Source organism: Leptosomus discolor, chromosome 27 (assembly GCF_034619465.1).
Source record: "Leptosomus discolor isolate bLepDis1 chromosome 27, bLepDis1.hap2, whole genome shotgun sequence".
NCBI classification, from domain to species: Eukaryota; Metazoa; Chordata; class Aves; order Leptosomiformes; family Leptosomidae; genus Leptosomus; species Leptosomus discolor.
The window spans coordinates 1,288,941-1,315,156 of record NC_141417.1 but is presented as its reverse complement, the minus strand read 5'-3'; the positions used below and the strand labels follow the sequence as shown (position 1 = coordinate 1,315,156).

The window sequence follows — 26,216 nt, the reverse complement described above, 5'->3', positions numbered from 1 at the left end:
CAGAGCGGCGAAGAGAGTGAGGAGCCAGGAGGGGTGGCCTTGGGCAGCGCTGCAGGGCCGCCGGTGACGGCGCAGATCCCCCCCTGCTTGACCCAGTCGTGGCCCAGCACCCTGTGAAACGGGTTCGGTTGATCTCTGCCCCACACTTTCAGACACGGGTCCCATCCAGCCTGAGCATCTTCAGACCCTCCAGTCCAGGGGAGCAGCCCCAGGCTGCGTGTGTCCCAGATGAGAGGCTTTTTCTGGACACAGGGTAAAACAAGCGAGGATGGCAGGAGCCAGCCAAGGTGGGATTGGAGGACGGGGAAGAGTTTCAGGGCAGCTGCTGAGCAGTAGCCAGCGGTTTTGCATCGCCTCCTGCTAATTGCTCGAGCTCATGAAGCCGCACGCTCAGCTCAGTGACTTTCTGCAGGGTTTGCAGCCGCCTTCGGTTCGCGATGTGCCGCTCACAACGCTGGAAAGCTGATCACAAGATTTGCGGGATGGCAAGAAGCAGCCTTGAAGGGGATGTAAAAAAAAAACCCACGGCAGTCCTGAAGCAAGTGAGGGGCACCCAGATCCAAGGGTGATGAGCAGCAAGCGGGGGAATCCCAGCTACTCCCAGGTGTGCAACGTCGGTGCAACACAGACGAAGTGATACGGCTCTTCCCGAGGCTGCTGGCGAGGAGGTGTACCTGCCTTCCCGCAGGAGGGGGGCCCCGGGGAGTTTCTCTCCTGGCCCTCGGGGATGGTTTCTGCTGCCGAAACTCCAGGAGAGCCAGAGCCACCTTCCCCATCGCTCTCCGTGTCGCCAGGTCCCCCGCACCCGCCCTGCAAGGTGCCTGGTTGTTAAGCAATTCAGCCTCCTTTTTATCCCAAGCGCAGTTCTGAAGGTTTAAATAGAAAGATATCAAAATAAAAGATAATTGTTGAGAAAGATGAATAGGGGGGAGGAAAAAAAACCATCAGCATGGAGGAACTCTTGTCTAATTTCTCACCCACGCAGAGCACAGCGATATTAGTGCCTTCAGCTCTGGTTCATAAAAGCTTTCATGGCTTTATTACCAACTCCCCGAACAGCTTGTCCTTTTAATAAACAAAGGCCTTCAGATAGCATATCTGCCCATGGGAGATCCCATCAGGACATGGTTAATCCAGGCAGAAACACACAAAGCATCATTGCACCCACCCGACCAGGGATGCCTTTGTCTGAGGCACGAAAAGGTTAAAAACCACCCCAAAACGCAAGGGGGAGAGGGGAGGGTGGGAGAGAGGAGCCACCTCTCTGCCAGAGCCTCGCAGCGGCGGCACCCACCCGATTAATCGGTGCTGCTGGGTGTCCTCGCCTTCCCCGTCAGCCCTGCTTTCCACAGCCGCTGGCCTTGGCCACGGAGGCCTTTAATTATCCAAACTGCTGCCCCTCACAAAATTAAATGCCGCTGAGGATGACTCAGTGTTTAATGGACTGGCTGCTCCTCGCGCCGGGAAAGCCAAGCGGGTGCAAGCGAGAGCACAGCACAACACGGCATAAATCAGACGGAGACTCGCCGCACAGGGGCGAGTGACCCAGCAGCTCGGAGCAGGGAGGCAGGAAACGGCTGATTTTAAACCGTTGCGGTTTTACTCAGGATAACCCCGTCGGTAGCTCCCGCGAGCGGCAGCTCCGTGTGCTGGGGCTCGACCCTCTGCCCAGGCGGTCTTTGACCCTTCGCATCTACAGCACTTGGGGGACGGGGATCTGCTCGATCTCGAAATCCCACAGGATCACGGAGCTGCTCGTGCCGGGTGCCCGTTCCTCAGGATTCGGACGAGGCGGTTTCCTGTGGAAAGGTCTCAGAAATGGTCAGGCACGATTTAAACAGCAAGAGCAAACAGGAATCAAGAGATGCGGCACAAGGCTTATCTCTTCCTCCGCTTGCCGACCGGGGACAGCAACATGCTCTGGGCCAGCCAGAGCCAGCGGTGGCAAGCAGCAGCTCTGCTAATAGCCTCGTTAGTCTCACCAAGATGCTGAGGCTTTGGCTTCCAGCAGATAATTAACGACGTGCTCATGAATTAGGAAGCCCTGGACCTCTACCAGGGCCTGTGTGGAGGCAACAGAACTGCTCTTAGTTCAGAGCTAGAGCAAAGTGATGCCTGGAGGAGCAGCCCAGAGCGATGGGGACGGTCAACGGGGACGGCTCTCGGGGCTGGGAGAAGCGGTACCCAGCCCTGTGCAGATGCAACAGCCCCCTAAGGGCGCAGCTACCCCTCCAGCGAGGAAGGCACACGTAAAAAGTCCTAGTAAGGCCCCACAGTGCCTCATTTGAATACAATTTACTGTTGCTAATGATGCTGATGGTTATTTCCCCAAGCTAGGACGTGTTTGGCCCCAGACTGGGCTCCTGGAAGCAATTTCAGATGAGCAATCTGTAACACTGGAGCTGATGGAAGCAATTTACAACCCATTAGCTGAGATCGGCTGTGAAGATATTTCACACCTCATCCCGTCCAGGTTTGAGGGGGGCTTGAGTTTTTCCCCCTTTCCCCTAGAATTCCTGGCCTGGGGTGACAGAAAGGGCTGCGAGGCTGGACACTGCACCAGCCTTGCAAAACCCACCGACATGAAGGGTTAGAGCGAGGCCAGGCTCCCAGCGCAGGGCAAACAACGGCACCGCCCTCCCCGCGAGCAGCTGAGCACCAGCGCTCGGCCCCTGCAGCCCCAGCAGCAAGCAGAACGGGCTCTGTGGCGTGCCACGCCGGCGGCCTTTTAATTAAACCTCTCGCCTTAAATACACAATGCAATCCCGCAGATCGCAGGGTCAGTCCCCGCCAGAGCCGCCACAGCCCAGGAAGGCCAGCAGCGGTGCCCAGCACCTCCGTCACCCACAGCATTCAACAGACCATTACGAATTAAATCGCCTCCTGTACAGCAGCTGGGCACGGGTGCAGATAAAGCAGCAACCTGCGAGCCAGGGCTGCCTTGACAAGAGGCAGCGATTGCAGGGCATGACCCCAAAAAGCAGAGAAAAGCCTCTCTTACCCATCCTTGCAAACCCATCCTTACCCTGGGGATGCTGTTCCAAGAAGTAGGGTGGAAGTTTATTTCTGTAACAGAGCTGTGTATGATGGAGCAGGGACAAACATTGCTCAGAAGGTGAGAAAATAGCCCCAGGGCTTGAGTTATCCCTTGGCCCAAGCTCCCGAGGTTCCCAAGACACGCAGGTGCCTGCCTGCCTGTCTGCTGGAGCCTAAGCTGGGAGCCTCAGCGCTGCAGCACCTTCCCTTAATTACTTTTTTCATGCTAATTGCATGCCTGAGGGGAGCCCTGGCTACTGAATCCATGGCAGGGCTGAGCACCCATTTTGTGCAGGAAGGATACAGCCACAGCAGCTCCCCTCCTCCTCTTCACACCCCACTGCCCATCGCTCTCGGGTGCCAGCCCACCCCTCGGCTACCCGCCTTTAAGCCTCCCTGCCTGATGTCTTGCTGTTACCAATTATCACCTGGGGCTAATTGTTAGCTCCTCACCCATCCCACGGTCCTCAGCTGGTCCCGATGCTTCTCCCAGCAGGAATTAACACAACCCTCACGTGGCTCCCCCAAAAAATAACGCGGAAATGCTCCCGCTCCCCATGCTCCACTCAACTCCAAGGATGCAGCTGCATCCTTCCTGGCCGGGGGCCAGCGGCAAGGAAGTTTCCTCCGACTGCTCGTCTCCTCCCCAGCTCCTGCGGGGAAGGGTCCCGGGGTGTTTGGGGGCCCTGACAGCCTCCCGAGACGGTGAGGAAACAGGCTTCCCAGCCAGGGTGGCTTGGAGACATAGAACCCCTTCACTGGGGTTTCTTGTGCGGTGGAAAGGAGGGGCTCGCAAGTACGTCCACGAGGCATCTGCTCCGGCCTGAAACCCCATCCCTCCCTGCGCGCAGCCCTGCCGCTGCCGGTGGATTTACTGTCAGCCAAACCACTGCAGAGAATGACTTCTCATCTGGAAGAAAAAAAAAAAGGTGTGGGGGGGGAAACAACCCCTTTTTAAATGTTCTTATCCCTTACCCAAGCAGCACATCCTTCTCCAGGTTTCCACCAGGAGCCCTAATGGAGGGACGGCTGTCAGCAGGCGGTTGTCGTCCAGGCAAGGAGCAATGCCGACTGGCTGCAGAACGGAGCGGGGAAGGGAAAGGCAGAGCTGGTGCCAAGTGGAGACGCTAACGCCGCTCTCCCAGCCTTGCAGCCGCGTTTCCAAGCACTGACAGGGTCGTCCGTGCACCCAGCAGCAAGCGAGGGGGGGCATTGGCTCATGGGGGTGTCCCTGGGCCCCATCTCTGTTTCCCCCCAGATCTCCCCAAGCAGGTCACGCTGCAAAACCCCGGGTTCCCATTCGGGCAAGGACCCATTTTGGGAGAGGATGCTCCAGAAAAGGACCAAACCAAGTGCGTTGAAGACATGGGATTTGGGGACAGGATGGGCTGCCTGCCCCTGCCGTCCCCAAACTGCCCGTGATCCTGTTAGCCATGGTTCAGGCAGGGACAGAGTGCTGGGAAGCCACCTTGGGCAGGGACACAGCTTGTCAGGACGACCCTGGGGTCTGGCTGTCGCTTCCCAACATCACACTTGTAAAGGACATTGGAACGTTCTTTTCCATTTGACTGCAGTCGCCTTACTGGGAGCAGTGGGCTGTTGCCGGCTGCAGCCTCTGCTCCCTGCGCTGGTGCTGGGCAGAGACCTGCAGCGGGGTGTGCGTCCCCCAGCTCGGCTTGGGTGATGGGGACACCCCGCTCTCCGGGGCAGTTGTGGGGAGCAGCTGGAGGTGAAGCAGGGTTGGAGATGTGGTGGCACCGGGGGGAAGCTGGGCAGCACTGTGCAACCCTCTTGCTCTGCCCTGGGGGAAGCAAAGCACCCAGCACCCAGCGCCCCCTGCCCCGGGCAGCGGGGAGCACCCTGGGGACAACGACACCTTTCTGGTGACTCTGTAAATGGCAGAAGGCGAAGAGGTGGCAGAGGGGCAGCACAGCCTGCGCAGGGCAGGGGCAGGAGCACAATCCCTCTGGCAGGGTCTTGTCCCCATCGTGGCGAGCACCGTGCTGGGGACGTTGCCACCGGGCAGTGAGGAGCGGGGCTGCACCCAGCGAGCCCAGGGCAGGTGCTCGAGGCACCACGGTGCCCCGCTGCCACCCCGAGCAGGCGGCCAGAAAGGGCTGGAAGGCGCCCGCCTTCGGTCCTCCCGAAAAGCACCAACCCAAGCGTGTCTGAGCACCCGCCCCGGCGCTGGGGCCACCCATGGGTGAAGCCTGTGAGGGTGGTAGAGGCCGTGGCAGGGAGAGCCGGGTCAGGGCTGGATGGGGGGGCCGGGGGGGCTGTGGTGGAGCGAGGAGCCGGAGCATCACTGGAAGGCGCTGGGGGATGGGAGCAGCACACGCACGCACACGCACACACACATTACCCACATGCACACGCCAGCAGCACCAACAGCCCCTGCCAGCAGCCTGCAATCGCTGGAGCGCCCCGCTCCTCCGCCTCTCCCTCCTCCTCCTCCTCCTCCTCCTCCTCCTCCTCCTCCTCCTCCTCCTCCTCCTCCTTCTCCTCGCTGCCCACCGGCCTGCGGCACCCCTCCGCGGCCTCCGGCCCCACCAGCGCACAGACAATGACTTCATGCGGATTATGCATCTGAAGAAATCACCAGCTCCCAGATAGCCACAGGGGGAGGTATCCATGTGTTTGGCAGGGAGGCAGCCTCCCGCTCGCCTGCCTCCTTCCCCTCTTTCCTCTTCGCACCCGGCAGCTGCCTCCTCTCCGGCGATGGTCGCCTCCGGTCCCCCGGCACGGCGTTGAGCGAGGCCCCGGCGCATCCCCGCTCCCACGCTTGCACCAAGGTACCGCCGAGGCTATTTTTATTCCCCCCCCCTTCTTTTCCGGTTCGCCCGCCGCTGCCGGGCTCGGTGCCTCTCGCACCCTCCGTGCCTGTGCGTCTCCCACTCCCGTCTTCCCACCCAGCAGCAAGAGGTGGAGGGAGGCTCGTCCCAGCCCCGGCACCCGCGTCGCAGCGGCAGCCGCCGTCGCGGAGCAGAACGAGCCCAGCTCCGGCCGCGGCCGCCGGCCCTGATTCCAGGTTTGCATCCTCGATTCCTACATCTATCTGTCGATGCGCTGGTGCCATTTGAGGGAGGCGGAGGGGGACCGGGGAGGGGGAGCAGGTGGGAGGGGAGGGATGGATACGGTGGGGTGCTGGCGGGGCACGGCGCCCCAGCCCTGCCACGGGATGGGGAGGACAGAGAGGAGGTGGAAGGGGAGGAAATGCAAGAGGCTGCACCCAACTGAATATAGAGACACACACACATCTCTGTGCGCTTATGTCTGTATATATATAGGCTTGGGGGGGAGAGCAGGGCAGAGCAAAGCATCTGCCCCACGCGAGGGCTGCCGGGCGCATCCCTGCGCGGGGATGCCGTGGGCTAGGCAGCGGCAGCACCCATGAGGCCTCCACGGCACTGAGCGCCCACGGGCTCCCTTCTCGGCAGAGTGGCCACCCCAGGGTGCCGGCACGGACCATGATGGACCTGAAGGTGGACGAGGAGGAGGTGGACAGCGGGCAGCCGGTGAGCATCCAGGCCTTCGCCAGCAGCTCCACCCTCCACGGGCTCTCGCACATCTTCTCGTACGAGCGGCTGTCGCTGAAGCGCGTGGTCTGGGCACTGTGCTTCCTGGGCTCGCTGGCGCTGCTCGCCCTCGTCTGCACCAACCGCATCCAGTACTACTTCCTCTACCCCCACGTCACCAAGCTGGACGAGGTGGCGGCCACCAGGCTCACCTTCCCCGCCGTCACCTTCTGCAACCTCAACGAGTTTCGGTTCAGCCGAGTGACCAAGAACGACCTGTACCACGCCGGAGAGCTCCTCGCCCTGCTCAATAACAGGTGGGTGCCGGTGCTTTGAGGTGGCCCCAGGTGACATCTCCGTGTGCCAGGGCAGGCCACCGCACGTGGCCTCGGCCACCACACCAGCCCCGCACCACGTGGGGCAGCGAGCGCTGGAGAGGTGCACTCCGTGACTGGCGTGGGCGGCATCTCCTTAGTCTCCATGAGGAAGCAGATCCCGAGTTAGTTCAGCTCTGCAGCTGGATGCGGCCACTGTGCGGCCGAGAGCTGCCAGGTCCTGGTGCTGTCCTGGGTACGTGGCTCCCACGCTGGGCTGCCCTGTACGGATCCGGCACGCGTGGCTCCCATCCCCAGCGCGTGGCACATGCAGGAAGGCCAGGGCCACCCCGGGACGCCTGCGGGGCGGATCCAGCACGCGTGGCTCCAACACCACGGCCTGGGTGCCTGACACATGCAGCGAGGCTGGGGATGCCAGCAGGTGAAGCTGCTGAGCACCACCCAGGCCCAAGGATAGGAGGACGCTGCCATTCCTTGGACCGTGGGCCTCTGCGGTGACAGCGTTCCTGGGAAAGCCCCTCGCCCGCCCTCCCCAGCCCGTCCCCACGGCTGCAGCGGCGCCTTGGTGCTGCCAAGCCACTGCCATGAGCCCGGTGCCGGCAGCGTGGCGCAGTCCCTGCCCGTGCCATTTGCCAAAGGGCTTCGCCGCTGCCCCTCCTCGTGCCCCAGGGAGGGGTTTGTAGCCACCAGAGCAGGGGCTGAGACCCAGCACACTCAGCCCACGTCCCGGCGAGCCACCAAAGGCACAGGGCAGGCGGCTGGGCTGGCCTCAATCAGGGCCAGCGCTGCGGGACCAGCTTTGGGGCAAGCGGGACGGGTTTGGTATGTGGCCTCTGCCGCCGCCCAGCTTCCCCTTGCCCATCCTCCTGCCACCTCGCACGTGCCTCTGGGCCGCTTTGTGCCGCCGAATGCTCTGCAAATGCCACGTGCAAAGCGGCTGGGACTTCGCTGAACCCACGCCAGGGTCGGGGCAGAAGGAGCTCGTGCGAAGCCCAAATGGCTTTCACCGGCGGGAGCAGCGGTCAGGCCTGAGCTTCTGCCTGCTCCTTCCCCTAAGATACGAGATCCCGGACACCCAGACCGCTGACGAGAAGCAGCTGGAAATCCTCCAGGACAAGGCAAACTTCCGAAACTTCAAGCCCAAACCTTTCAACATGCTGGAGTTTTATGACCGGGCTGGCCACGACATCCGGGAGATGCTGCTGTCCTGCTTCTTCCGCGGGGAGCGATGCACCCCCGAAGACTTCAAAGTGGTGAGTGCCCCTGCGGCCCCAGCCCAACGCCACATTTCCCCCAGGCCAGGAGAGCGTTTGTCCACCTGTAGCCGCTCCTGCCTCCTTTCAGCTTGGAAAGGACCGGCAGCATCTTCATTAAGGGGATGCCAAGGGATGTCCCTGGGTTTTAGAGGTCCAGGTGCCCCCCAGGAGCATGAGCTGCTCAGTGTGGTTGCACGGGGTGCTCCCGTGTGGGCAGAGCTCCCCAGGATCGCTCGAGCTCTGCAAAGCAGGGTTGTGCATGCCGGGGTGGAAACCTTGTGCTGGGAACTGCTGCGCGGTGAGGAGGCACCAGTGGAAGAGCAGGGAGAGCCCCAGCGACGGCCGGCGGGGACCCAAGGGAGCCCCGCAGTCCCTTGGGGAAAGCAGGTCCCGGTGGCACGGCGCGGCGTTGTGCCCCGCCACGGAGGTTGCGTCTCATGCTGGTGCATGGACCCAGTGCACAATAAAGCCTTTATCCCCCTGCGGCTGCCTCTCCCCCATCCAGCTGGGAATGAAAACAGTGCCGGCTATTCGGGTGCTGCCTAATAAATTCGGCAGCCGGGGTGGCTGTTCCCGAGCTGGCTCCAGCGTGGAACGTGCGGCTCTGCGCTGTTCGGGGTCCCCGTCCTCATGCCCAGCCTAGGGATGTCCCACTCGCGTCCCACGCCGGGCGAGGATGAAGCTGCCGAGCACGCCAAGGCACCGGCTGGGCATCCGCGGAGCTGCTGCCCAGGTCCCAGCACAATTCGGGTGATTTTAATCATCTGCATTAAATTCCCTTGACAGGCTCTTTACATAGAGCCTTTCTCTGTTGTCAGCCGTCAGGCGTTTTATTTGTTAAATGGAGGCAAGTTGCAGCCGGAGGGGGCTGGATCCTCTCCAGCTGGGGCTGGCGAGCGGGGCCGGGTCCCAGCCTGCATGTGGCCACTGGCCGGTTTCAACGCCAGGCTCTTCCCCGGGCACGGTCGTGTTTTCTGCGCCGAAGCGTCCTCAGGGTCCCTTCATCTCTTGAGGTGCAGATACCCTGCTTTCTGCATCCCCTCCGACCGAAAAATACACTCACAGCTGGTTTGTTATTCCTGCCTGGATTATTCCTTGCAAGCAGGTTGGGATGATTTAATGGATTTGATTAGAAAAAGCTGGCTCTGTGCTATATTTATGTTGCTCTTTGGATTCCCCTTGCACAGGCAGGTCTGTGCGTGGCGGGGCTGGGGATGGTGCTGCCTGTGCGGGGTCCCAGCAGCCACCCCGTCTCGCTGAGCTGTTTCAGAAACCTTTGCCCCAGCCCTGTGGGGGGCGGGGGGGGGTCCCGGGGCTCGCAGAAGCTTTTAGAGGGGTTGGTTTGACAGGTTAATTCCTGCCGCCTCGCTGCTCTCTCCTCCCAGCTCGGACCGCGTCTGCCCGGGCTGAGCTGGGCTCGGTGCTGCTCGGGGCCTGGTGGCACTGGTCAAGGCTGGTGGGTGCTGGGGACCATCACCCAGTGATGCACCATCATCCCCCCACACCCAATGGGGGTCCCACTGCGGCACGCAGGGGCTGTGTTCACCTCTGCATTTCGGGAAGCCCGTTGCACCGTCCAGGCTAGCGGGACGTGCCGAGCGGGTGCTCTTGCAGCCAGCGCCGCCCCTGTGCTCTCGCTGGTGTAGAGGAGGTGCCGGGTGCGGAGAGGGGACTCGCCAGGGAGGATTTTTGGGCTGCCCAGACCCCACAGGCTGGGGGAAGCTGCCTGCATGCAGGGACGCACGTCGGCTCTCTCCCTGCGCCTGTCCCCTCTGCAGCCATTTAACTTCGGTGCCGTGGTCGGTGGGGAGAGTCGGGGGGTCAGTGGGGAGAGCTGGGGGGGCAAGCGCCCACCTGGGCGACGCTGGCCGCATGCTGATGCTGGCTGGCACAGGAGGCGACGGGAAAAGCCGTGGCTCTGCCGCCAGCACCGCGGCCCCGACACGCCGCTGCTGCCACGTTATCTGTCCCCGGCAGAAGGGAGGGCTCGGGGGAGACGCGGCGAATGCAAATGAGGGGCTGCCGTCACCGAAATATTCAGGGGGACAATAAGGCGACAGGAGCTGCCTCTTGCCCACGTGCCCCCTCGCACCGCCGGACACTGGGCGAGCATGGCCGGGGGGCAGCCGCAGCAGCCCAGGGACCCCCCCAGCGCTGGGAGAGATGCCTGTGTGCCCCTGCATGGTGCACCCCTCCAGGAGCACCCCAGGGGGGTTTTGGGCTGGGTCTCGGCCCCCCTGCCCATCATCACCCTGCAGCCAGGACAGGATCCCCTGGCGCGCAGGGCTCGTGTCGGATGCCGTGGGGAAACCCATCCTGGGATTATATCGGCTTTTCCCACCTCCTCTTTCATCTGCGTCATCACCAGGGCACATCAGGGGGGCCTCGGCATTGTTCAACCCCCTCCATCTCCAGCCACCCTGGCGGGTGCACTGCAGGGGCTGGGTGCTCCCCAGCAGGAGCCGGTGCTCCAGGGATAGAGACGGAGCTGACCAGGCTTGGACTCATCCTGTACAGGGGACTGGACCCTCTAAGAAGACCCAGGGGGAAACAATCGGCCCACCCCAGCTCTGCCCTGGCTCGTCACAGCCCCTCCGGCACCATGGAGGCATCTGGCATCCACCAAAGCTCCCCCACTGCAGTGGCCCAGGATGGGGAGGAGGACACCGAGGGAGGAGCAGCCATCTCCTCTCCCCAGCCCCAAAATCCTGGCACGGCCTTACAGCCCAGAGGGACAAGCACAAGGCTGAGGGGCAAGTCCTGACCCCCCTCAGGGCACGGGGTGAGGATGTCCCCATCACCGGGGCTGTGCCCAGTGCCTCACACCCACGGGGCCTCATACAGGGTGGGCAGGCGGCCGCCCAGTTGCCCTTTGCGGGGAAGGGGGAATCGCCCTCCGTCGCCTCAGTTTCGGGACTGCGCTCCCCGACGTGCTCATTAGCAGCAGAGATCAATGTTGCACGCTCGCTACTTCATTATTTATAAGTTCGAGCCCTCGCTCCTCTGCGGGAAGGCACGGCCCCGCCGGCTCCCAGCTTGCGTTTCCTCTCCCTCCCCGCGCCGGCAAAAGGCCCCTGGAGCCCTGCTCATCCCCCGTGGATCTGCTCCTCACCCAGCAAGGGAAAGGCCCAGGAGTCCCGTCTCTGGGCAATAAACCCCATTGCTTTTCTCTCCATCCCAGGGAAAAAGGAGAAACCCAGAGGACGAGCTTCCTCTCCACGCCCCAGTATGGCCCATGGGATGGGCACTGGGGCTGGCCCATGGGAAGCCAGCATGGAACCTCAGGGCGGTGCCTCACGCTCCTGAAGGCCCTTTTCAGGGGTCGGTGCAGCCAGGGGTGATGGGAACAGCCGTGGCCAGCGCTGTGCAACGTGCATTTGCAGCTTTTCCTTCTCACACCCCGCCAGCCTGTCCTGGGGGAGAGCCACGTCTCCAACTCCTCATCACCGTCCTGCTTCAAGGCACAGTGGCTGAGCCCGGCGTGGGAGCTGGGAGCCCTGGGGCAGAGCGCACGGGACATCCTCAATCAACTGCAGAGGATTAAGACCTCTGGACCATTTCCATGAGGCTCCGGGGCTGAGCTGGCACTAGGGAGAATTGAGTTTGACATGGAGATCATGCCGCTGCCTTTTGCATTGGATTCTGCATCCTCTGCCCTGGAAATACAGAGTGCACGGAGGGAGGGCAAGGGAGGGAGCAGGAAAGGTCTGGAGCAGTCCCAGCACACCCCAGCCACACTACTCCTCCTTCCTCCCATCTCTGGAGCAATGCAGGAGCTTCTGTGATGGAGAATGGATCCAACGGCATCTCCCTGTACCCCACAGCACCCCACTGCACCCTGCTGAGTCTCCCCACCACCCTTCTGAACCCCGCCACACCTTGGTGAACCCCACTGGACACCACCAGATCCTGCTGTGCCCCTCTGCACCCCGCTGCGCACCCCATACCCTGCTAAACCCCAACTCCTGCCCCTCTGCACCCCCAAAGCTCCCTGCTCAGCCCACCTTGCTCCAGCTGGTGTGTGTTGGGGGGGTCAGCTCTTGCCACCCCAGGAACACTGTAGCTTTTTCCCCCTGAAAAAAAAAAAAACCTCACGTCATTCAAACCCACCCCGTTGGTGGGTGCTGGGGTGTCTCCAGCACCCGTGGGAGCTCAGAGGGAGGGGTGCAATGGGGCATCCTCAGGCTGCTGGTCTCAGGGTACCACGAGGATGCTGCTGGTCTCCCTGCTCTACCTCGACCCTCAGCCCCACGGGACCCACGCCCCAGCACCCACCGGGGGACCCAGGCATGTGGCCCACGGCCCCCCACGGCCCCACACGGAGCTGCGGCAGTCACAAGCCCCGGAGCCCCGCGGTGAGCAGAGCTCCCCCACGGCGCAGCGTTAGTGGATAATCATAGAGCCGGAGTGAAAAGCATCTCCAACGCAGCTGGAGAGACCGGGCGCGGGAATTACTGATACCCAGATATTTCCTGCAGCTTTAGACAGTTCATAAACAAACCGCATGGGCCCATCTGGCTCCGGAAAAACAACTTGGGGACCACGCTTTGGTGGCAGGGCTGGCCACTGGCCCCAAATAGCGTCATCCTCCTGCTTTGGGGCCGGTCCCCAGCGGCACGTCGAGCCCCGGCAGCTCCCACCGCTGTGCCCAACGGAGCCGGCACGTTTACAAATTCTGTAAGACATTCAAGTGATTTATGTAAATCACTTTTTAAAGCAGCTCATGGGCTCCTAAATAACTTATAAGCATTTGAAACTGCTCGCATGTATCCGTTATTTCTGAGCAGCGATTCACCTCCGGCGTCCCGGCGGTTCTCCCCAGGGCCCGGCTGCACCATCCCCACCTGCATCATCTGCAAACTCCCGGCCGGGCTCACCCTCCGCTTCGGCCTCTCTCTGCTGTCAGACAGGAGCATCGTTTGACCCCAGAGGTTGCCTCATTTTCCAGCCGAACGAAGCAAACCCGGTGGGACATGGGCTGCCTGGTGCAAAATAATTGGAGGTGATGGAGCAGAGCAGTCGCGCACGGGACCGCAGCCACGGACGGGACCGCGGCCGTTTGCTGGCGGTGACTCGGCTCTCCCGGGAAGCGCAGTGGGTCGGGAGCACCCCAACTCTGGCAGCTCATCGGCAGCTCAGAGGCTTTTGAGTATCACGGTATTTTGCTCAAAGCAAATCATCCAGAAAGCAGCTGTGAGCAGTTTAGCCCTCGGGCACGGAGCAGAGACGCCGGCGAGCGTTGCTCTTTGGCTGCCTCCTTTCCTCAGCTTCACCCAAGCTTTTCCAGACACAGCCACCCGCGGGGTGCAGGCAGGAGGACTGGGGATCCCTCGGCTGCTCGGGGCTTTGCTCACCCCATGCTGATGCTAACGAGGAGACGGCGACTCTTGTCCAACGCCGGCTGCATTTCACACTCGTTCTGCAACAGGACAGCGGCGCCGTTGCTGCGTGGGAGCAGTGCCACCGAGCCCGCCACGGTCTTGGCCGAGCCGCTGCGAAAAAGGGTCAGGAACGAGCAGACCGAGGACACCGGCACCGGGCACGGCACGGCAGGAGGCGGACGCGTGCCTGTGCCCCACAGCCGCTTCATTAGCAGCTCTGCAACAGCGCAGGTAAATCGTTCAGCGCCTCAAACCTCCAAGCCCTGAACAACATCACTCCTGCCCGCCCCAGCAGGAGATTAGGAAAGGAGAGGGAAGGACACGCAGGATCAGGATCAGGCCCAGCCAGGGGTCGTTTAGTCCCTGGCCCTGCCCAGGCGCAGTGTCCAGCCCCAGCGGCAAGAGCAGCCGTGCCCAGAGCCACGGAGCGCAGCAGCACACCCGGCGCAGGGCAGCTGTGCACACCCGGAGGTGTCACGCACACCCAGGAGCACCACGCACACCCAGGAGCACCCTGCACACCCAGGGGTGTCACGCACACCCAGGAGCACCACGCACACCCAGGAGCACCCTGCACACCCAGATGTGTCACGCACACCCAGGAGCACCACGCACACCCAGGAGCACCCTGCACACCCAGGAGCACCACGCACACCCAGGAGCACCCTGCACACCCAGACGTGTCACGCACACCCAGGAGCACCCTGCACACCCAGGAGCACCCTGCACACCCAGACGTGTCATGCACACCCAGATGTGTCACGCACACCCAGGAGCACCCTGCACACCCAGGGGTGTCACGCACACCCAGGAGCACCACGCACACCCAGGAGCACCCTGCACACCCAGATGTGTCACGCACACCCAGACGTGTCACGCACACCCAGGAGCACCCTGCACACCCAGGAGCACCCTGCACACCCAGGGGTGTCATGCCAAGAGCTCGGAGCAGCTGAGAGGCACCTCAGGCCATTCCTGCTCCTCTTGAGATGCCTTTGCACATAAAGAATCCTTAACAAATGAATTATTAATGATTATTAATAAGCTTTAATGGCATCTGTGGCTGCTGGAAGAGATGAGGAGGCTTTCAAGTGCTAACCGGCCACCATGGAGGCAAGGATGTCAGGGCTGCAGTCAGGGTACCCTGGGCACACGTGCCCCACGGACGCCGGCCCTGAAGGGAGCCGCAGGCTGGAAACAGCCCTGGCCCACCACCAGCGTATGGTATTTTCCCAAATTGTTCCCCCTTACTCTCCCTTCGGTCCTTACCCGAGGCCCAGGCTGAGCAGCAGCAGGGCACACGGCGCCTTTGCCAATTCTGGGGATTTTGAAGAATCTGCCCAGGAAATGGGAAACCTCCTGGTGCCATTTTCCCTCTCCCCTCGATATCAAGTGGGGAGAAGCCGGGGCAGGGGGAGCAGGTCCCCCTGAGTGTGTGAAGCTGTGCAGGAGACCGAGATCTCCACAAGGAGATCCCAGAAATTAACTGTCTCACAGCCTTTTGCCTTGGTTTTAATTTATCTGGCTTTTTATAGGCACCTTTGTTTCATCGCCTGCAGAGAGTTTGGCCGGAGCTGGGGCTCTCTAAGCAGCAGGCATCACTGCAGTTCCTGCAACAACCACGACTCAAGAAGCTCCTCAGCATCTCAGACCCTTATTTATTTATACAGGCCCTGATACTTGGATATTATAACCTTTTGTTCATATTTTTGGACTTTTTTTTTCCTGTACAGAGGGTTTGGTGTATTTGCATCCAGGCTCTTACCCTCAGGACAGAGACAGGGCACAGCGCTGGGGCAGGGTGCTTCCCACCCACTCTCTGGTTTATCAGGGATTTTAAGCCCTCCCTGCTCCTTGCTCTCCCGGCAGCCCCATGGCCCAGTAAAGCGACAGGGAGACCCATCCAGAGCAGCCGCACGCCGGAGCTGCACAACCACCCTGCTTGGATTAGATTAGATTTGAAAACCGTGATGCATGCAGAGCCAGAGCAAGCAAACACAGCAAGAAAACCAGATAGGAATACATTTGCCCCCCCCCCCACCACCGATAAAACCGTCAGCTTGAATCTGCTTGCACGAACCGTCTAAGCAATCGTGAAAGATGTCGGAAAAAATTGCAACCTGCTTATGGGTAATTCGTGGTCGGCAGGAAACACGGAAAGGCATCGGGATAAGTGTCCACCCAGAATAATCCCAGCCGCCTGGGAATTAGCGGCACCTCGGCAGCATCCTCCGCATCGCGGCGGGGCAGGAGCCGGTGCAGTCCCGGTGACCCCTCCATGGCACAAAGGGACACCACCACCGGGTAAATCACCCGGAAAGCTCTCGGCATTACAAACTGCTTCAATTACAGGAGCGTAAATAGATCCCCAGCAAGAAGGATAAAGTGGCTGCGGGAGCGGTGGCGGTGGCTGCACAGCGAAGGGCCCGGCCACGGGAGGAGTTGCAGAAGGATGCACGGCCACGCTCGACCGCCTGCGGAGCTGCAGGGGGTCCTGGCGGAGCCCCCCGGAGCCCCTGAGCCAGCGGGGCTGCAGGTGGCCTCTGTGCCCAGGGCAGCAGCACCAGCACCCTCTGGGCTGGCTGGGGAGCGCTCAGCAGCGCTGGCCCAGGGAAGCTTTGAAAGATTAATGGAGTTTAAATGGAAGCGTTTGGAGAGAAGATAAGGCTCATCTGATATGAAATCATATGGAACAACGGGAGCCAAGGAGGCCCCGGGTCCATAATGAAGTCCACTTAGCGCATTACTCACCATAATGTGCTTTTTATTAAAGTCCTGTGCTGCAGATGCTGGGTCTGCAGCCGACAACCTGGGGCAGGATGGCACAGGGACCTGGAGCACCCAGCCCCTCCACCGAAAGCAGCTGGGACACAGCGCACCAGCCCCGCACGTCCCAAAAAGGCACCTTTGGTTTCCCGTCCCTGGCTCCCGCATCACCCCGTGCCGCAGCATCACCCGTCCCCGCGGCTGGGGCTGGGCTGCCTGAGCCCACGGGGACGGGGTGGAGAGGGGGCGGAGGTGGGGAATAATACAGAGGAAAAACTCCTTTTTTAATCATCAATTTTTCTGCATTAGAATGTGACATGCTAATCCACTGTGAAGCGTCTAATCTGGGGGATAAAGGGCCGGATAACACAAGCTGCGCCCGGCTTGGCTGGCGGAGCGAGCGGAGGCAAGGTGGCAGCATCTGATAAGGGGCGGCAGGATTAGTCCCAGTCGAGATCCCGGCTGCCCAGGCAATCCCACCTTGCTCGGCTGCCTCTCACCAGGGTCGGAGAGGGGATCCGCAGCCCCAAAGCGGCTCATCCTGCCCGGAGCAGCGATGGAGGCACCGCAGGTGCCACCACCAACATCTTGGCAGCTCTGGGAGCTGCAAAGCCCATTCACGGGCCAAGGCACATTGCGAACCTCTCCAACGCAATGCACTCGACTGTGTCACGGGAGGAGGGCAGCCCGGCTGCGGGGCGCCCATCTGCCCCATCAAATAAATATCCATCCCCTAAATCCTGCTCCTGGCTGCTGTGGGGCTGCGCCCCAGCTCATCCCTTCTGCTCCGACCTCTGGGCACCCCCAGGCAGCTTGGCCCTGGTTCAGCAGGTCCTTGGCAGGGACGGGCAGCACCCCGTTACAAAACCGAGCAGGTCCAGCTCCCGGGGCACTTTCTGCGACAGCCTCCCCGGGGCTGGGCTGCCGCTTGCCGGCCTGGGATAACAGAGCTTGCGATGTTGTTTTCTCCTCGCCTCCTCGGGGATTGGTTTATCTCTATGAATAACTCCATCCCGGCTTTGATCTCCTCTGCCATTAAAGCGTGACAGGCTGTGAAATGTGCTGTTGCTGCCGTCAAATCCCCCTCCCGCTTCCCCCCCCCCCCCCCCCCCCCCGCCACCTCCGTGCTCCCCCGCTCTGGGAAACCTCCTTTCCTGGGCCCGTGACGAGCTATAAAGCAGCGAGCGGGGCCGAACTGCCCCAGGACGGTGGCCAAACATTATGCCAGAGCCAGGAAAAACCAGGCTCCTTCCACCATCCCACGTACCTCACCGCAGCGGGGAGGAGGGCATCGAGCATCCCTGGTCCCCAGCGGTGGGTCCGGGGTGTGGCGGCATCATCCCAGCACGCGCCGCCACGGGGGCTGATGTCACGGCTAATTATAGCATCCCCCGTCCCTCTCCCCCGCCAAAGCTTTACCTGAGAGATGGTAAAAATAACTCCCGGTGAAGGAGGAGCTGGAACGAGCCCAAGGACTCCTCCAGCATCTCCAAAACTTGCACAAACCAGGACAGCACCCCCCTGCCTGCAACACGGGGACATGGCCACGGTTTGTCCCCAATCATGGAGTCAGGACACGCTCCCCTGAGTGCCGGTGCCACTGTGCTCCTGGCTGCAACCGTCCCCGGTCACCTTCACCCTGGCTCAAGTGTCGGCTCTGGGACAGGTGGCGGTAACCGGAGCCAGGGCAGCGCTCGTCCTCGCCGCCCCGCGCGGCTGCCGGGAACCGGCCCCAGCTCTCTCCGCGAGCTGTTTAAGCCGAGCACGGCAGGTTAATGGCCCCGGCCGATGATGGAGTGTTTTCATTACAGCATCTCCCTCTCCCTGCTGCAATTGCTTCCAAGCAGACGCATTAAACCTCCCCGTGCCATGGGATCGGGTCAGCCCCTCACTCTCGCCATCAGGACCAGCCCGCAGGGCCCCAGGCAGCACCGCTGGCCTGTCAGAACAAAACCCTTCAGGCTTCTCTTCCATTTTCCTCCTCCTCTCCCTCCTGCAGAGACTGTGCAGAAATTCCGTGTCCCAGAGCTGGGGAACACCAGAAATCCCACCCTGACCTCAGCCAGCTCGTACCTGCTCGCTCCCCGCCTAAAGCATCCCCCAGTGCTGGTCTGTGTGTGATCAGCCCAGCTCGCTCCCAGCTTGCTCCCACAGGGCTGAGCCAGCCCAACACTCCCAAACCCCGTCCGAGGCGAAGCCCTGATGCCTTTATAGCCCAGCCCTGCCCCCGGTGCAGCTGCAGCTCGTCTCTGTCAAAGGCAAAGGGCCGGGATGTGACTGCGTCCCCACGGTGGATCCCAGCCACCCAATCTGCCTCCCTGGCCCCATTTCCCAGGATGAGTTTCCAGCTCGGACTCCCTGGGTTGCTCCCAAAAGGTGCAGACTTGCTCTCAGCTTTATGAAATTTCATCCCGTGGCTCTGGCACTCGTCCCCAAGGTCACTCACCCTTTCTCCCAGGTGCTGACAGCACCTCCAGCTTTGTGGCAACTGCCAGTGTCCCTCTTACACAAGGGCCCTGTTGGGAATGTTGAGCTTGGGGAGCCCCAGGACGGCTCCTCAAGGGATAACCCTCTGTCACATCATCGGTCATCATCTTGGCTGAGCCTGCCCTGGCAGGGATCCCCAGTGCCGGCCCTGCCCATTACACAGGCATCACTTGCTCGGGAGGAGCAGATAACTTCGCGCTGGTATCAGGTCAGATTTGTGCAAGTTTCCTGGCTGTATTTGTCCGCCCGGTTTGGTGGTCTCCATGTCTGCGAGCTGGGATGTGCTCAGGGACCGGAGGCCCCGCAGGCACAGCAGCCGAACGGGCGGGCTGCTCATCGCACCCAGGCATCAGTCAAAAACCTCCCATCCAGCTCCGGCGCATCAAAGCGCTGCCGTATTTAGATGCTCCCCTTCCCCTTGGGCTGGGGATGGCGGCTGCGGTGCAGGGATGGGGCTGGAGATTGCTCTGTGGTCGCATCGGATGCTTTTATGAAGTGCTGAGTGCAGGAAAAAAGCAAACCGCAAGAAGGGGCTGTGCTGCTGCAGGGAGGAGACGCCTTTGCTCCCGCCAGCCAGCGCGGATGATGGCTCCATCCCACCACCCTGCAGCAGGGCTGCCTCCCCGGGACCCCCAGCCCCAGCCGGCTCAGCAGCGTGAGGCCTGGACACTGTTGCCTGGGGGAAGAGGTGGCTCCTTGTGCCCCACAGCGACCCGAAGCAGAAGGTGACACACTGTGCGCTGGCTGGACTCTGCAGAAGGAGGCATCGCCTGCACCATGGCAGTCCCCAAATCCTGCCAAAACCAACCCTGGCTTGAAGGAGGACGGACCTCACACCGCTCAGGACATCGCCTTCGCTGGACGCTGCCGTGCACACACCGCTGCCCCGCGGCACGGGGAGATGAGCCTGCAGGGATGGTGCTGCCAGGTCAGGATGGGCACCCTGAGAGCTCGGGGACACCACAGCTCCCTTCCACCCTCGCTGGGCGGGCGCTGCAGCAGGACAGTGTCACAGGCGTTTTGGGAAAACCTCTGGCTCCAGCCGCCCCGACGAAGAGCCCGGAGAGCCCGGCATATGGTGGCTCTGGAAACAGCCTGGCAGCCGGCGGGGAGGGCCTGGCTGGAGCAGCCGGTCCGGCTGCCAGGGCCTGGCTGCCCCGCAGCGAGGATGGAGGACGGAGGATGCGGTGCGGGTACGCAGCACGCCGGGCGCCTGCGCACACACCCGTGCACACCCATGTTCGCCGGACCTGGCAGCCCCTCGGGCCCCCCCGGGCAGCACCGGGAGCTCCCAACACGTCGGTGCTTCCGGAGCCGGTGACATCTCTGCTCCATCCCGCCAGCCGCAGCCGGCCGGTCCCGGGGGACCTGGGGAGCCCGCAGAACCGCCCCTCGCTCCTCCTCTCCTCCTCCCTGCTCCTGATATATCCTCCTCTCTCCGTCCCCTCTGAGCATCCTTCCGCTCCTCTCCTTCCCTCCTGTTCACCTCTCGCTCCTTTTCCCTTCTCTGTTTCTCTTCTCTGAACTTGCCCCTTCCTCCTTCCCTGCTCTCCCCTAGCCCTTCTCACCTGCACCCTGAGGAACCAACCCACCATCGAAGACCCCCAGGCCGTGGCAGGGTGGGGGCCGGGACCCCCACGCCTGAGCCAGGACCTCCACGCTGCAGCTGGGACCCCCACGCTGGACAATGCCTCTCCAGATATTCTGCACCATCTCCTTCTCCAGCGAGGAAGGACCAAGAGATGCTGCAGCCGCCGGGAGGGGAGAGGACGGAGCAGATGAGTTCCTGTATGGGCAGGAGGAGGATGAAGAGAAGGAGGAGGACGCAGGGGCAGCCACGGACTTCGTGGCCTTTGCCAGCAGCTGCACGCTGCACGGGCTGAGCCACATCTTTGTGGAGGGCAGCCTGGGCGCTCGGCAGGCACTCTGGGCGCTGGCCTTCCTCCTCTCCCTCTCCGTCTTCCTCTACCAGGTGGCCGACCGCATCGTCTACTACCTGGAGTACCACCACGTCACGCTGCTCAGCGAGGAGGACAGCCCTGTCATGACCTTCCCTGCCGTCACCTTCTGCAACATCAACCGTGTGCGGCTCTCGCAGCTCAGCCACGAGGACCTGCTCTACCTGGCCCCCCTGGTTGACTACGAGCCTGGGATGGAGCTGGGCTTCGTCCCGGCCCAGCCTGGCCCCGGGGATGAGGACGAGCCCCTAAATTTGTACGGGTTTTTTAACCGCACTTGCCACCAGCTGGAGGACATGCTGCTGAGCTGCAGCTACCGGGGCGAGCAGTGTGGTCCCGGCGACTTTGCGGTGGTGAGTAGCCCCAAGGCGGCCAGGCACGGGGAGCAGCTCCGGCCGGCATCGTGTCGAATCAGGCACGGTGGGCGACGCTGTCCTTGACAGCTTCACTCAGGGACAGGCTGATGTTTCAGCCCCGTCCACCGGCACCTGGGCGTCTCGCTGGAGCTGGGGATGGCACCGGCTGCAGAGACTCGCTGGTGGGACACGGAGAGCAGCCCCAGGGCTGTGCTTGCAGAGGAGGTGCCGGGCACCTCCATCCCAGCATCACCACTGCCCGTGGGGCACCGTGCGGTCTGCAGCCCACTGGCCTCACACGCCCCCTTCGCCCAGGCTGGCAGCAGCTCAGCGGCGTGGAGTCACGCCGGCTGCCGGAGGCGTTATCTTGGAACGGCCAAGGAGGGATGAGGGGGTTCAGGACCCTGTCCAGCCCCGTCCTCTGCAGGGATGGAGGAGGTCTGGGAGGAGGCGCTGGTGCAGGCGTAGGGCTGAGTGCCGCCGTCTCGGGGAGCTGGGGCTGCCGTGGGGTCTATGGGGTTGAGGTGCTGTAAATCTGCAAAGTGTCTCCTCCGAGTCCAAGCCATCCCTGTGCCTTGGTGGGGAATGTCTCCTCCTCTACCGGGGCAAAGACGGGCACTTCCAACAGGGAGAGACACCCCGTAGGGCAGGGGCCTGGGTCGGATTGTACCCCCAGGCTGAGGACGGCTGTGTTTTGGGGCTGGTGATGCCCTCCCGGCTCCATGCTGTGGTGCCAGCAGCAGTTTGGTGCCGGCAGAGGGGCCCCAGCCTCAGCCTCATGTCCTCTCCTGCAGGTCTTCACCCGCTATGGGAAGTGCTACACCTTCAACGCAGGGCAGGACGGGAAGCCCCGGCTCATCAGCATGAAGGGAGGCACTGGCAACGGCCTGGAGATCATGCTGGACATTCAGCAGGACGAGTACCTGCCAGTGTGGGGGGAAACAGGTAACCCACTGCCCCAGCGGCTGTGCCAGCAGGTCCACTCAGTCACCAGCAGCCCCTGCCGTGCTTCCCAGCCCCTTCCCGGCTCTCAACCCCATGGGTCCACATCCCCCAGGCTCCTTCCTCTTTGCTCCTTCCATTTCTCATCACTTCGGGTCCTTTTCTTTCCTTTTTCCTCCTTGTCTTTGCTCTTCACCATGGCAACTCCCCATCGGTTTAGACAAACAGCCATCAGTTGTTTATAAATAGAGGCAAACACTTTCCCTGTCGCTCTCCCCGGGGTGCTGGAGCAGGAGGGTCAGAGGCGGAGGGGACAAGGACACGGTGTATCAAACAGATGGACGGATGGATGGACACATGAACAAATGAATTTGCCCAGGGGAAGGGTGGGAGATGGGAGAAGTTTTGTTCCCTTTTGCAGCAGGGCTCGGCGCAGCCCTGCAGGTTGGGGTACAGCGCCACGCTCACCCCACTTCTCTCTGCTGCAGATGAGACCTCGTTCGAAGCCGGGATCAAGGTGCAGATCCACAGCCAGGACGAGCCCCCGCTGATCGACCAGCTGGGCTTCGGGGTGGCTCCCGGCTTCCAGACCTTCGTGTCCTGCCAGGAGCAGCGGGTAGGGACTGGGGGGGGTGGGTCTGGGATGCTCCCTCCCACCCTGCGCTGTGGGCTAGACCTGCTGTGGGATGCTGAGCCTCCCCCCCACGCCCCTGTCGCCTGCCCCCATGTCGGATGCCACCTGGCCCCGGGGACCGATGCAGCAAGGGTGTCTGTGCCCCCACCACGCCGGGGGCCGGCGGGCTTCTCTCCTTACTCCTGGCTTCTGCCCCCTCCCAGCTCATCTACCTGCCGCCTCCCTGGGGTGACTGCAAAGCCGTGGTGGGCGACTCGGAGTTTTACGACACCTACAGCATCACCGCCTGCCGCATCGACTGCGAGACCCGCTACCTGGTGGAGAACTGCAACTGCCGCATGGTGCACATGCCAGGTGAGCCCCACGTGCGGCAGGGGCCGGCGCAGCCCACCGACACAGTCCCACCCGGAAAACCTGCTTTATCTCTCTCCTCCAGGTGATGCCCCCTACTGCACCCCGGAGCAGTACAAGGAGTGTGCGGATCCGGCCTTAGGTGAGGCTGCCCGGCCCTGCGGGACCGAGCTGTGGGTGTTGGATTTCTCCATCTCTCCGTCTCCCTCTCTCCCTCCCCAGATTTCCTGGTGGAGAAGGACAACGAGTACTGCGTCTGCGAGATGCCCTGCAACGTGACCCGCTACGGCAAAGAGCTCTCCATGGTGAAGATCCCCAGCAAGGCCTCTGCCAAGTACCTGGCCAAGAAGTACAACAAGTCGGAGCAGTACATCGGGTAACATGCGGCGGCCGCGGTGGTGGGGCAGCATCTTGTCCCTTCAGCCCAAATCTCAGCCTGATGCCACTTATGTCCTGCACAGGGAGAACATCCTGGTGCTGGATATCTTCTTTGAAGCCCTGAACTATGAGACAATCGAGCAGAAGAAGGCGTATGAGGTGGCTGGCTTGCTCGGTGAGTGTTGGCGGCTGTGGCGGGGGCCCCATGGCAGCATCCAGCCGGTGTTCTCCAACAAGGTGGTCTCATGTTGGCCCCGTGCACCGTGGCCCTCTTCCCGAGGCGCTGCATATGCTGACGGTGTGGATGCAGAGCAGGGCACCCCACTGCCATGGCCCGGCACCAGTCACAGCACGGACGAGTTCTGCCCTTTCTCTGCTCCCTCTGCCACCGAACGCCAGACTTGTGCCACCCAACACCAGACTTGTGCCACCCTGATGGCTTCCCTCTCCTCTGCAGGTGACATTGGAGGGCAGATGGGGCTGTTCATTGGGGCCAGTATCCTCACAGTACTGGAGCTGTTCGACTACGCCTATGAGGTGAGTGTCTCTTGCCATCCCCCAGCTGCCAGGGAGCCCACGTTATCCTGGAGCACCGAAACACTTGTGTAGGACACGGGGAAGACTCGCCCGTAAGCTCCCAGGGTACCGAAATGTGCCTCTTGCAGGTGATAAAGCACCGGCTGTGCCGGCGGGGCAAGTGCCGCAAGAACCACAAGAGGAACAACACGGACAAGGGCGTCGCGCTGAGCATGGACGACGTGAAACGCCACGTAAGTGCCGGGCGCGCCAGGGGAGCTGCTGGTCTCCTCTCGCGGCTCGAAGGCTGCCCCAAAGGCGTTGTGGGGGGGAGCGCTCGGGACAAGAGCAGAGGCACCAGGGAGAGACGATGTGGGGAGACACGACTCGCTCTCTGCGGGGGTCTGGGTGAAACCAGTGACCCTCGTGTCCCGCCCATCCTCTGCCCCACAGAATCCCTGTGAAAGCATACGCGGCCACCCGGCAGGCATGACGTACGCAGCCAACATCCTACCTCATCACCCGGCCCGGGGCACCTTTGAGGACTTCACCTGCTAACCGACGTCTGGATGTACAACCTGAGCTACCAAAGCCCTCCGGAGAGCTGCCCTTCTCCCTGCGAGCGCCAGCGGAGAGACACATCTAGGGGACCTTGCTCCTCGCCACGGTGGGACACGGACAAGAGCGACGGCCTCGGATTTCGGGGCAGGCGGTCGGGTCGGGTCACGCTCGAACCCGGCACGCAGCCCCCGCGGCAGCTGCTCCGCGCCTGCCCCGCTAGTTCAGAAACTCGAGGACGCTCCAGCCCGGCCATCCTCGCGGTGCGGGGAGCGACACGCACAGCGGGCTGGGGCACGGGCCTGCCCCGTCTCCTCCCCTCGGCTCCCCTCGGCCTTTTTAACTAGAAACCCAGAAGCCAAGAAGAAGCAGCCGTTCGGCCGCAGAGTCTCCATCCACAGCCCTGTCCATCTGTCCGTCCGTTGTCTCCATGCCCATCCTGCTCCAACGCCTTGTCCGGCGCTTGCTAGGACCCCCGTGCCCGGCCAGAGGGATCACCGAGGAGCCCCACGGCGTGCCCGGCAGGCCCGGCAGCGAGTTCGGCAGTTCCAGGAGAGCCGCGCTGTCCCCTGGCACTGCGGTGGCCCGCAGCCCGCCCTCGCCTGGGCTCTTCTGGCCGCTCCACGCGCATGAAGACGGGGCCCCTCCACCTCTCCAAAACGTCTTCCTCGGCACCCTGCCCCAGGCACAGCGGTGCCCAGCCACCGAGCTCGCTGGCTGGCCGCGAGCACCAGAGGGGACTCGGCCGGGGGGATGCCACCTCGGCACTGACGACCCCACTACCCGGGCACTCTCGCTCGGCCGCATCAGGTCGGGCGATGGTGTGGTCTCCCTGCCTGTCTCTCCTGGGCTCCACAGAGCCTGGCCAGCACCAGCCCTGCCCCACAGTCCCTCCCGTCCCCAGGGAACCTGGGGCTACCCCATTCGGCCCCCAAACACAGCCATCCTCGGGGAGAAAGGCAGAAAGAAAACCCCTGGCCCCCATTTCAGCCGCAGCCACCGGCTTGGCTTGGCCAAGGCCACCGTGAGGGACAGCCCCTTGGCACTGCTCTGGCCAGGCAGGCATAGGAGCCCCAACACCAAAAGGGTTCATAGGCCGAGGGACACCCCACGGCACAGGGTGCTCTGGTCCACGGGACCGCAGGCTCCCACCCCACCGAACGCCCCGACAGCCCCTGCCCTGGGGCACCGTGAGCCCTGGGCATCGTCGGGGCGCCTGCCGGCTCGCTGCCCCGGGCCCCCCGCTGCTCCTCCCGTCGCTGCCCTCTCCCCGGCACGCAGAGACCTGCCCTGGCAGCCGGGGGCCGGCCGGCCGGCACTGGCCGAGTCTCTGCTCCCCGGGCCCGCAAGCGCACCGCCATTTCGCTCTAGGGTCAGTGGAAATTGGCCTCCCCCAGCCCCTGCCAGCCCCCAGGCCCACCACATCAAGCAAGAGCCCTCCCGGGGCTGAAGTGCTACTTATCTTTAAGAGCTTTCGCAATAAGTCTTTTTAGTAATTATTATTTCTAAACTGCGGTTTTGTTTTTATTATTGCCATTATTATTATTTGCTTCCTGACCAAAATTAGGAGCTGGGGGTCAGTCCTTTGTATCCAGCGATCACCCAAAGATGACGGGTCGGCCACATCCATAAATTTTCTTATGGATTTTTCCTAATGTTTCATTGCATTTCATTTATTTATTTTCTTTCTTTCTCTTTCCCATTAAAGCTTTTAAAGATGGGGCTGGGATTTGACCTTGAGGCTCAC

General features: G+C 62.3%; 1 protein-coding gene across 3 annotated transcripts; it reads left to right on the top strand.

The window, feature by feature from the left end:
- The first annotated feature begins 6,503 nt into the window (after window positions 1–6,503).
- On the top strand, window positions 6,504–24,469 carry ASIC1 (acid sensing ion channel subunit 1). Of its 3 annotated transcripts, XM_086478615.1 has the most exons (13): window positions 6,507–6,868; window positions 7,944–8,198; window positions 9,956–9,966; window positions 11,822–11,847; window positions 21,885–22,035; window positions 22,521–22,648; window positions 22,870–23,020; window positions 23,103–23,159; window positions 23,240–23,393; window positions 23,479–23,570; window positions 23,853–23,932; window positions 24,061–24,165; window positions 24,365–24,469. In XM_086478615.1, the coding sequence occupies exons 1-13, from the start codon at window positions 6,507–6,509 to the stop codon at window positions 24,467–24,469; spliced, it is 1,677 nt and encodes a 558-aa protein (XP_086334741.1). The 3 variants fall into 3 exon arrangements, with proteins under 3 accessions (XP_086334742.1, XP_086334741.1, XP_009949965.2); XM_086478616.1 differs by lacking the exons at window positions 9,956–9,966; window positions 11,822–11,847 and having other exon boundaries at window positions 6,504–6,868; window positions 7,944–8,139; XM_009951663.2 differs by lacking the exons at window positions 6,507–6,868; window positions 7,944–8,198; window positions 9,956–9,966; window positions 11,822–11,847 and adding an exon at window positions 20,464–21,087.
- Window positions 24,470–26,216: the final 1,747 nt, after the last annotated feature.

What these genes read in the sequence shown, in the direction of transcription:
- ASIC1 (XM_086478615.1), top strand. Translation starts at nt 6,507, where the DNA reads ATGGACCTGAAGGTGGACGAGGAGGAGGTGGACAGCGGGCAGCCGGTG. An exon ending in GCCAGTGTGGGGGGAAACAG is followed by an intron (nt 22,036 to 22,520) that starts GTAACCCACTGC and finishes TCTCTGCTGCAG; the next exon opens with ATGAGACCTCGTTCGAAGCC. An exon ending in TGTCCTGCCAGGAGCAGCGG is followed by an intron (nt 22,649 to 22,869) that starts GTAGGGACTGGG and finishes GCCCCCTCCCAG; the next exon opens with CTCATCTACCTGCCGCCTCC.